Below are 11,915 nucleotides of genomic sequence, written 5' to 3' on the forward strand. Positions count from 1 at the left end.
CCTATTATTATATTATGGCATTGTAAAACACAATATAAAGTTGTTGTTTTTTTTTTACTAAAGCTATGTACAGCCTTATAAATAGTCTTTTTTGCCGCAAATTCAGAAATGGGCTCATATTGTCTATGACATTGAAAACATAGACTGTGAAAACAGAAGACCTAGATAAATGTTGTCACTCTAAATATAATTTGAAAATAAATCAACATTTAATATTATCAATTTATAATTTATCATAGATATAAAACTATAGTTATAGTAGGCGCATATTTGACATAATATTTCGGGGACAGTGTTTCTGGCCCACCTCCAAGTCTTCTTTAAAATTTTTTGAATAATATGCCAATCAGAATTGTATTTTAATTATCCACTTGTTACTTAAATACAGAATACAAGATTTTTCACTTTTAATATTTTTGAAATTTAATTTTTATGACCGGATATTCTTTTTTAAAATTTGTAAACATGGTAAAAAATTATCGTACAAACACATTCATGTCAAAAACAAAATCATCAAAAAGGTGTACACAGAGTAAAAATAGTTTTTCCCATAAAGTGTGCTCTCAACTCCACATAAAGGTTATAATGTAGGCTATAAAGTCTTTATTTAGGACGTTAACATCAAATAAAAATAATCGCAACATCTGCAAAGTTGAATGATTATACGAAATGACACCGAAACTTCAAAGTATTGAAATTCAATCATTATTATATTTGAAACTATTTGAAGGTTGTGACCACAGACATTTTTTGTCGCCAGGATCATCTCGCATTTTGTTGACTAAATCTCGAATTATCACGTTAAAAAATTCTCGGCACTACATTGCTAATAATTCTCAATTACTGTATTCATAAAATATATCTTGACAATTTAAGTTTTTTCCCCTTATATTTATAGGAATTGTTGCTTTTATTTCCCTTTGGATTACCTTTAATAGATGCTATCATTTTGGGATCAGCTATATGATATTATGTTAAACATATGAAACGCATTTGATTTCAATTCTTTATAGATCTGGCATATATTTGCAAAAACTTGACTTTTGCGATTGATTTTTGTGTAGATATGTCTTATAATCCTAATTTTCCTGCTTGAATATGTCTAGTTTAAGTTTAAGAAATCAATTAGGCTACATATAGTTCAAGTCAGAGTAAAATAAAATGTTAGAAAGTATATCAATATGAAAATATTTTAAATGTTTTTAACTTACATCCAAGCGCTGGCTAAAACTTTACATTCTGTTAAGATTAATAAAAATATTAACAAAGTTGGTCTCTTGAAGTATTGCCTTGTCACATTCAGGCACCATGCCATGACGTTTTGTCACACATACATTACTACACCAAAAAATAATCCGATTTGAAAACAGAAAATCACATTTACTGAATGGATATTCCTCGATATCTTTAACAGTTATGATACATGCCGACAAAATAGACAGGCGAATATAATTCATTATACTCTTTATCAGCCGCTCTCCAATTTCATTGGCTACGTCTGTCCAGGTAGAAATATGCTGTGATTTGATTGGATGATATTGATACAGTATGGTAATCTAATGTAAAATACTGATAGAAAACTTGTGAACTATTGACTAAAAGGTATTCAATGAGGCTTTTAAGTGACCCCAAATGATTAGAATATATGAAATTCACCATTGCGTATAGGCTATTTAAAAAGACGGAGATAGCCGAACGACAGATTTTGAGACATTTTTAATGGTTAAATAGGGCATTCCATGGTATAAGCTTTGTATCCCTGAGGTTTCATTTTCAGACAATATTTTATATTATTTTACTTCATCCGTAAGCCTACTAGTTTTACTCAGAAGGTTAAATTGATCAAAATACGCTAAAAGGCTAATTAACTAATAGAATAAAATTTTCTTTAATCATTTCAATTCAACTTATCAAATATTCAAAAATTGTTTTAAAGCCAGTTCGTTCACTTCATTAATAATGCATCTGATCACTTTTAGTCGGTTCGATTCATTTGATATTGTTCATATTTCACTTAATTGAAGATCATGAATATTTCATAAGAAAACTTGTCGAACGTATCAATATAATTAGATCGCTTCGCGTAGTCAGTTAATTATTTCTAAGATGTCTTAATATTTTGAACATAGAAACTATTAGATTGCAAACTATGCAATAGATCAAAGTATTTTTAAGAAAATAACAGTTTTTTTATAAACAATATTTTATTCACATTAATATAAAAGAGGCTAAAGTCTGCATTGGTTTAGTTGTGAAATCAATGGAGAAGTTTTAAAGAATCCAAGTAGCCTAAAATTGTAATAGTAGGTTATGTGTTTGTGTGGAAACATAAATATATCAGTCTTGGACAGCATAAGAGGTTTGAAAATAATATGTTTTAAAAAGCCTCTGCCGTGCACAGCATTATGATGTAAGTGGTAGCCGACTGGAAACTTTACCTGGAAACCAAAACTCAAGTACCTTCGTTTTGACTCCCAGCCCACCAAACTATGTGACGTTATGGCGTAATGACGTCATGATGTGTTGTTGCCAGCCAAATGAATAACCAAAAAAAAAAAGACTACGAAAAAACTGTCAAACCAAAGACGCCAACGGAACGATTAGTTGAGGAATAGATTTTTCCCACAAAATGGAGCGTCAAAGAGAGAAAAGTACTTCTCCAGTCCGCACAGTGAGTTTAAATGACACACCTGCAAAACGTTCATCACCTCAACGATATCCAGGAAGACATAACATTTTCACAAAACATCACAATGTTGAAGACGGTCAACCCTTGGATCGTCATCATCACATGGACGACATGACGGTAGCTTTTAAAAAGAAGTTAAGCACTAAAGAAATAACCGGACCAGAAGAGAGAAAGAAAAAACGGAAAATAAAAAAAACAGCAGAGAAAGAGGAATCTTCGGAAGAAGAATCTTGGGAAGAGGAATCTTCGGAAGATGAAGAGGAAGAGGAAGAGGAAGAGGAAGAAGCCGAGCCAGGTGTAATCGAGGAATTCTTGACAGGTATTTGGGAAAGACAAGAAATGTGTGATTTGATCATTAAAATTGGCAGACATCAAGTTTTGGCTCACAAACTTCCTTTAGCTGCTTACAGCACCCAGTTTGCAAAGCAATGTCTTGATGAAGTTCCGATTGGTTCTTGTGAAATTTACCTAAGCGACACAAATACTGATGCAGTACAGGAAGTTATGAAATACATTTACACCAATGATATTGACCTGAACTCAGAAAACATAGATGCTGTGATTTCAGCCAGTCTTCAATTGGGTGTTACTGATGTTATCGACTCTACCAAAGAATATTTACTAGAATACACAAAGTTCAATGCTCTCGATCACATGTGGATCGCAGAGAAATACGAATTTTTAGATGTTCATTCCAGTACATTTAACTATATCTGCAAATACATAGTAAAGATCAGCGACACAGAGTCATTTTTATCATGTCCAGTGGATAAAGTTGTTCATTTGCTTAAAAGTGACAATTTAAACGTTAAAAAGGAATTGAGTGTTTACAATATTGCAACAAAATGGCTAGATTATAACCAAAAGGGTCGAAAGAAGCATTCTAAAGAAGTGTTGAATACGATTCGATTTCCTTTGATTGTCCCAGATGATGTTGTGAAACACGTCGAACCAAATATGAAGAATTATTCAGATGAATGCAATAAGATGTTAGTCGACGTTTTTAGGTAATATTTCTTTAATAATCGCTAATTTTCTCTCCATGCAGTTAATCTACAGCCTTCTCCAACTACCATGGTCTGTACCATAAAACACTTAAGGGAGTGAGGAAGCTTTTTTATAAATTTTATGCGTATCGGGGTTACTGGTAGCTACAATTTCCACCATTCCAATTTTCAGTCAGACGTCTGTGGTTCATGCAGTTCCACAAAAACTAAGCGTTTGATGACAAAGATGCTTCACGTAAGGCCCTTTGCAATTAGTGATGTCATCAAACACTTAGTTTCAGTGGAATTGCACACGTCTGATTGAAAATCCCTTTAGATTAGTTTACGTCTACAAAAAAACTTAGAGCTCCTGGTACCTAAATTATATGCTCCATAGCAGTAATGAGCGATATATAGAATTCAATAATCTTAATCTTAATGACCTAATTTCTAGGTAGACATTTAAACTTTGTCATCTATCATACTCATTGATTCCATTCATCAGCAAGATGCCAAATTTTAGGGTTTTTTTTAAACTTTTTTCTACTCTCAGGTATCATGCCTTAAGATACAGTGGAGGTGGAACAGACGAATTCCTTCCGAAACAAAGACATTATTATCCAATCAAATATGTTGTGAAAGAAACTGCTGGATTTAGTGAAGAGGAATCTGAAGACGAAGATGAAGATGAATCGGGTGAAGAAGAAGAATCAAGTGAAGAAGAAGAATCAAGTGAAGAAGAAGAATCAAGCGAGGGGGAATCAGGAGAAGAGGAAGAAGAATCTGGTGAAGAAGAAGAAGAATCGGGTGAAGAAGAAGAAGAATCGGGTGAAGAAGAAGAAGAATCGGCGGAAGAATCGGCGGAAGAATCGGGAGAGGAAGAGGAAGAATCGGTGGAAGATCAAGAAGAATTAGTTGAAGATGAAGAAAAACTTGTGGATGAAACAGAAGACAAATTGAAAGAAACCCCCTAGATTATCTAATTAATAAAACTGAAAAATGACTTGAAAATTGAATAAATATTTGTTGGTTTTCTTTTTCGTTTTTCTTTGTAAATTGTCTAATTTCAGAAATTTACTTTTATGAATTATGGTTTTATTACGGAATCGTAGGTTTTGTGAAGAATGATATTGATACTTATTTCATACCTTCGTTACCTCGAGGTAACTCGTTATAATTACTTCGGTCTACTTGGTGTCCATTAGTAATAATTATTAGAAGCAGGCAGTTAGCAAGCTTTGCCTCTGTCAATGATAATCTTTAGAAGAGGTCAGAAATTTGTATGCCTGTCAACAATAACTAGCATAAGGAGCATTATTAATATTTCCACCCTTCCCATCTTCCTTCAAGGCTCTTGCATATTATACTATCAATTTCTGTAGATGACCATATTGTAGAAAGGGAAAATGTTATATCGAATAGTGCAATATTAGACAAATTAATCATTATGAAGAATTTGTGGTGACTCGTTTTATAATACAGGGGAGGCAACCATCAAAAATGGAATGATTGAATTGGAACAGACTACAGCGGATTCTTAACCATCGAAGTATTATTCTTGTCACTATAGATTTCCGAATACAAATCTACATATTTTGTACAATGGCCTTTCTTGGAATTTATAGGCCATTTATAGTGTAAGGAAATTCATTGTGATATTTTGATCTACGATCAAGTTCTGATAATATCACCATCAGTCTAAATTCCCACCATCACATTTTATCAAGATCTATGTCGCTATCTTTAAATCTACTTCATGAAACGACTTGAAATATTCTCACAAATCTTCCCATTATTCTGGTGGGATTTCTGATACAAAACCCTTTATAAGTTTCAGAATCTTCCAAATAGTAAGTTTAGCTCACTTGTTGATGAACCGATCGAGTCTTCAAGGCAAGATTTGCGGCCCCTATTTCATTATTATTCATTGTTTTAACAGCAAATGAGTCCTTGCTAGTTTACATGTCAGATAAAACTTTTTCCATCGGAAAATAAATTACTAATATAATATAAAAACCTCTTCGATATTTTATCCTTTAATATAACTTGGGTTGACTAGCAAGTATTTATATACCGGTATATGATATCAAGGAAATGAATGGCTATATTATGATCATGATAAGAAATGAATATTTATAGACTAAGCAATGAGGATGATTCATTTATAACCTTCACGGTAAGAATAAAATGTCAATTTCCTTGCTTCAGATGCTGATAAAGGGAGACAATTATAAGGATTGGGCCTGATAAAAGTAACAATTACAGCTATCAATATTATGTGATGATATCCCTAAGTGGTTATCAACGCTGAAATCAATGATGTAGACATAAAATGAGTCCAATTCTTGATCATTCAAACTCGAGTTTCAACAGAAAAAAAAACCATAAGACCTTTGTGCTCATCAAAGATCTGTATGACACACGTGACGACTTTGATATTCCTATTGTAACATACCCCAATCGAGTATTAACATTGAAATTGTTGAAACCCGAGTTCCTTGAGACACAAAGGCGATTGAGAGTTTCGTCAGGCATATCAAACCTCCCGTAATCAATTTCAAAGAGAAATGTTCGTTGAAGCGTTAAAAAAATGAATAGCAACAAACATTACATAGCAAAAAATATTTTACATGTATCATATAGACTATAGGACAGTTACGTTGTTTCTATGGGGTCGATGACAGTGTAAGAAATTTTGTGTAGCATTTTGTCAGTTGGGTTCACTATAAGGCAGTATCAGTGTCATTTATTTTGTGATGGTATAGATAATGTTAGTGAACAAGCGTCAGTATTTTGTAGTATCGTAGTATTGTGAACTATTGTTGTCATTGGATCAGAAGGTAATTCAGTGGTATTCAGTATCTGACAATATTGTCACAGCCAGTCGATATCAGTATTTGACAGTGACAATAGTAGTGTATGAAAGTGAAACGGTGATAAAGGATTTGAGGAAACAGACGAATATGTTGGATTAAGGTGATCTTCTTGAGTAGTTCCTCACAAGATCTCTTACTTGAGTATGAAGGGGACAATCGCTAACTATTGCTGTTTAACAATAAAACTTCTTCGTGAAGATTAAAGGTGTCAAATTAAAATCCCATCCTACTATCAAAATAAGCAATATATCTGATAACTGACAAAATCAATGTTCAACTGGTGTGCACAATTTTTAACTGAAGTCGAAAAATGGCAGCGATTCTCAGGGACGAATTCCACTTAACGAGATTTAAATTGACTTTCCCACACCCGGAACCATTTCATAATTTCCTGGTAAGTATTTAAACTGAAACTAAACAATATTCAAGATAAACACCGATCTCAAGTCATGCTCACTTCCTGGTCGTGTATGCAATTGTCGTTATTTGAGGCGAGATTTTTTATGGTGGAGAGAGCACGATTTAAATCCCGATTCACTCTTCATCATGTAAAATTAACGAACTGTTATCATTCTATAAAAAGGGAAGTAACTCTATTTATGGAAATGTGTAAGCTTCAATACAACGTTGGTTTCACTAGTGATTATTGGTAATAGTGGTCTGACTATTATTTTTTTCTTGTAAAAACTGATACAAATTGGCGAAATGAATGGGCAATTATTTAGAAACATTTCAATCATGATTCAATCTTTCTCATCATTATGAATTATATCTCAATTATATGATTTGATAATTGACTCCTAGTTTTATTCTATTTCAGTGGAAATGGCCATCATGGGGCTTTATTCTCTACAGATTCATTTCTTCAGCATATACCCTCTTCGCATTCATTCATTATTTAGCCACATGGACGCATCCTATGACGTCAGCAGTATTCCTAGCAACTTGGACATATTTTGTGCTGATGCTTCATTTCAACTTCTCTCTCGCTGTCTGTGTTTGGATATTCATAAAGGAAAGAAAGCGTGGGAAGTTTACAACTTCCGGTGCAGTTAAAGATGGCGGAAGTTCGGGTAATAATGACAATGCAGATAATGACAGAAGTGATAAAACTGGAAGTAGTGACGCTAACGTCAACAACAATACAAAAAATGTCGAATCGGGTGTTCATTCATTTGATATGAATGAATTAAATACCAAAGAGAAGAATTTTCCTTGGTATTTGAGTGTGTCGTGGTGTTTAGCCAATATGGCGTATGTTTGTGGTGTCACCACCAGTATTCTGTTCTATTTTTTACCAGATCAAACCTACACTTTCGTGAATATTAATATCTATACACTTAACGCTATCTTTATATATGTTGACTTATATCTCAGTGCTATACCTCTACGTATTCTTCATGCTATTTATCCTGTTAGTCTTGGGCTGGCTTACGGGCTCTTAAATGTCGTGTATTGGGCTGCAAACCCATCCACAAACATAGTTTACCACAACATCTTAAACTGGAACGAACCAACAAAAGCATCTTTGATATTTTTGGGTACTGTTTTATTAATCTTGCCATGTATTCAGCTGATATTTTTCGGTGTTTATCGCATGACACTAGGTTCCTTTAAATGGGTTTACAAACATCCATACTATCTTCAACAGATGCCTGTTCCGGAAGTGGCGCAAGATAAATAACAGGAAATGACGACTAAATCAATGTTGATAAGATACGAGTGTTATTTGATAAATGAAACCTTATTGTGGTAAAGTAAACCTTTGTCATTTAAGTAAACTTTTGTTATTTAGTTCCAAATTTAGCGACGTCACAAATCTTGTGAGGGACCATAAAAATTAACGTAGGCACCCCGTCCAAAAATGTGTGTGATTTTATTAGATAAACTGTTCCGTCACATTTACAATACATTCAATGTATTCATTGTTGATTGAAATATATAGGATATTAATTTTGTATATATTGTTTATTATATTCATATTATATATTTAATAGAGATAATATAATTCATTAATAACACATTGAAGGTATATTGACTCGTGATTGATTTTCTGTGGCTACTGTGAATCCAAGTTACCATATGCTGTTACCAGTCGAGTGCGAATGTGCAGGTAACCACATAAATTTAGGCTATTCCTTGAAGAAACTTATTTAACTAAGTTTAGCTTTCATATGCTCACAGATTAGTCAGACAAAATGTTATGGTTCGTATTTGTCACCCTAACCTAGCATGAGTCATATCAGAAGTATCATGTGACAAATAACATAACGTGGTAAGTAAATAGAAAATATTTCTATTGTACTATTCGATTCAAATGTTGTAATTTTGGTAATAAAACCACTTGGAATTTTAAAAAAAACTGTCTGAGCCATAGAATAACTAAACTTTTTAATGAATAACAATTACTTCAATACACAACTATCTGATATACAACAATTGGATAATAAAACATATTAAATGTGTGAATAACAATTGCGTTATACAAAACGTAAAACTTGCTCGTATATACCGTTAGTATCAAATATTAAAAGCACAAAAATATATATAATATTATGCATAACAACTATAATACATAATTTGGTGGTATATTAACTATTGGATAATAAAAGCATAAAACATTGTATTATGGATAACAATTACTTTAATGAAAAATAATTGCTGGATAGTTAAAACATAATATTTTTATGGCTAACAATAAATAACCTGTTGGTATATAGTAATCATTGGATGAGGAAAAAAATGTATTTATGGATAATAAATGCGTAAATAACTGGCCGAAAATGCGATATTTCAGTGTTCTGTGTGCTTTGTTAATTAGTAAACATTACCCACAACCCAGTCACACTGGAAGTGAAGCCTACATTACAATTTGAAATATTATTATGCTAAATGTCAGTTTTTGTAGTAAATGAGCATCTAAAATGGTCAGTTTTGAGGTAGTAAAATATCTAATAGATTGAATTGAACCGACACAGACATGAGATTTTAAGAAATTAGAAACTCTCCAAATAAATATACTGTTTTGTTTCTATTTACTATAACGTTAATGTTTAAAATAAGCAACAACTAACTCTTCTATAGGTATGTTTTTATATATCTCCATTGCACCCACGGTTGTATACACCATTGAATACCATTGGTCGATCTTACGTTCGACATGAACAATAAGTTCTATGTATCAGAAGATATATTAGCACATTCTCTTAATATTTATGTGTGTAACTCAAAACAATGCAAACATTAGAATTACAAAATGTAAGAGAAAGGTGATTATGGAACGTCACCGGAAATTCAAGAGGAACATTTGCTTTGTAATTGTTTAAACCATTAACAAGATACTTTTGAAGCGACACGGACCTTTTAGATGGCACACCTGTTTGGCTTACTCCTCCGAAATATTATGACCGCTTGTAATCACAGCTTGATATGGATACTCTTCTTTAAATATTTTCTTAAATATTAACAGTTTCAATCGGTAGATTCCAAAATACATCGCCTGCAGTAATGGTAATACTACTATCAACATGCCAAATAGAACACCAACAGGGTAGGCTGGGGTATTCCAATCCATTATCACTGCATAAAGTACATTTTTCTTCGGATCTGTCGACCAGTATATAGCATTACAGGTTACATAAGCTAATCCATAAATAATTGGATATATAGCATGGAACAGTTTTACGGGCGTTGCACAGACTATAGTGTCTATCAACATTACTACTGTATTCATCATGTGAACGTTCACATCTGAAGCCTTATATACACCACCAAATAACGCTACATAATAAATTATAGTTACTATGAGCGCCCAGACGGAAATGACGTTTGTTAGAAACCACGAGCAGTTAAAATACCATGCTAATGGCTTCACTGTACTTAATGATATCCCATAATCTGGATGACTTCCGTTCATGTTTGCGCTTTTCTCTGAGATGTCGCTGACTTTGGCACTTCCGGTTGTCCTCTTGTTGATGTCCAGTGACCCAATGTCAATTTGTGTCTGCTGCCCTGCCGACGATTTTTGCTTAGTTCTGAAGGTCATCCAAATAACCACTAGTAGATCAACAGTAAAATGAAAATTTAACATTAAGTACGACCACGTTGTTAAGTACACCATAGGATTATGTTGGGCATCAGCAAACCTTGTGAAATAATAGATCAAAGCACCGAAAACATAAGCCGCCATAATGGCCCGGTAAATTATAAACAACCATTGGGGGCATTTCCACTGAAAAATATAAAAGAAATAGTGATAGTTTTAATAGTATTTAAGTAATTTTTTTTGGGGGGGGGGGGGGGTCTGCTTTAGTGCTAGTACATGTGACAGGTGGGCACAAACGAAACATTGTACAATGTAGGCCTATATTGTGAGTGTGTGGATGGGGGCATTTAATCTCATTGTCCTAGAAACAAGACAGTTAAGTAGTCTTATTCTGAATTTGCAACAATATCTTGCAGGACCAGGTATATGTGGCATATCTTAAGGCATAAGGCTTTGTACTCTTTGTCCATTCGAAACTTTGTAAACTTATATAAGTTAATATTTTTATTGCCTATAGAAGTTGAGAATGAAGGAGAATATTAGAGATTTTATGATTTTATGTGCCATTATAAATCATTATCTATATTTACACTCATAATTGAAGTCTCCATAATTCAAAATAGACTTGATCATATTACAATTTACATCATACAACTTTATTTTTAGCCTAAATCATGTCGCAGTACCACGACTAAAGACATCACAGGTATATTAATAAAATAAGCTATAAGTTGCTGAGAGCACATGTTCCTGGAAGGGATTACAATTGATTAATATACTGATGAATATAAAACATCCTGAATTCAGGATTGGAGCTTTCCGACTTATACTAGCTATAGTAGTCTGACCTACAAATCATTGAAATTTTATCATTATTTCGTTTTAAATTTTCAAACATTCCACTATTCAAATACTCATGGAAAACGACGAAACGAAACAAATATTGAAAAAAAACGACTGAAAACAAGTGTACAGATATGGATATTTGTACATATCTTGATGGTTATCTGCTGCTTTTAAGTCAGACCACCGATGCTCCGGAAAAAAAAACCGATAGATTTAATACTACATATTTAATAAGAATACAATTTACTTGGGGGTTGGAATGACATTTTAATGTGGTACATTTGCAATGATCGCAGAACGATTTTATTTACTTCATTCCGATATTTTAACTGCCAAAAGATCCTCGACGGGGTCTCGATTATAATGTAGAACATTTTAGATTAGAAATAAGTACCAAGAAAAACAAACTCCTGTGACACAAAGTGGCAATTGCAGTCAGGATGAAGTACACAATGGCCTGACATTGTGAAGAT

General features: G+C 33.1%; 3 protein-coding genes across 3 annotated transcripts; 2 read left to right on the forward strand and 1 right to left on the reverse strand.

Annotated features, from left to right (window-relative positions):
- The first annotated feature begins 2,532 nt into the window (after window positions 1-2,532).
- Window positions 2,533-4,709, forward strand: LOTGIDRAFT_228743 (hypothetical protein). The gene is made up of 2 exons (XM_009059681.1): window positions 2,533-3,696; window positions 4,229-4,709. Exons 1-2 carry the CDS (start codon window positions 2,630-2,632, stop codon window positions 4,647-4,649), a joined length of 1,488 nt encoding a protein of 495 aa, XP_009057929.1. The 5' UTR covers window positions 2,533-2,629; the 3' UTR covers window positions 4,650-4,709.
- A 2,152-nt stretch (window positions 4,710-6,861) lies between these two features.
- Window positions 6,862-8,235, forward strand: LOTGIDRAFT_153660 (hypothetical protein; the record flags this gene model as incomplete). Its single annotated transcript, XM_009059682.1, has 2 exons — window positions 6,862-6,945; window positions 7,372-8,235. The coding sequence occupies 2 exons, from the start codon at window positions 6,862-6,864 to the stop codon at window positions 8,233-8,235; spliced, it is 948 nt and encodes a 315-aa protein (XP_009057930.1).
- Window positions 8,236-9,996: 1,761 nt separating this feature from the next.
- Window positions 9,997-10,392, reverse strand: LOTGIDRAFT_97534 (hypothetical protein; the record flags this gene model as incomplete). Its single annotated transcript, XM_009059683.1, has 1 exon — window positions 9,997-10,392. A coding segment is annotated over one exon (396 nt), but the record flags the coding sequence as incomplete, so codon positions are not given.
- Window positions 10,393-11,915: the final 1,523 nt, after the last annotated feature.

The sequence above is a fragment of the Lottia gigantea genome, assembly GCF_000327385.1.
Source record: "Lottia gigantea unplaced genomic scaffold LOTGIsca_4, whole genome shotgun sequence".
In the NCBI taxonomy this organism is placed as follows: Eukaryota; Metazoa; Mollusca; class Gastropoda; family Lottiidae; genus Lottia; species Lottia gigantea.

Coding starts and splice junctions, on each gene's coding strand:
- LOTGIDRAFT_228743 (XM_009059681.1), top strand. CDS start 2,630: ATGGAGCGTCAAAGAGAGAAAAGTACTTCTCCAGTCCGCACAGTGAGT. Junction 3,697..4,228: donor ATGTTAGTCGACGTTTTTAG/GTAATATTTCTT, acceptor TTCTACTCTCAG/GTATCATGCCTTAAGATACA.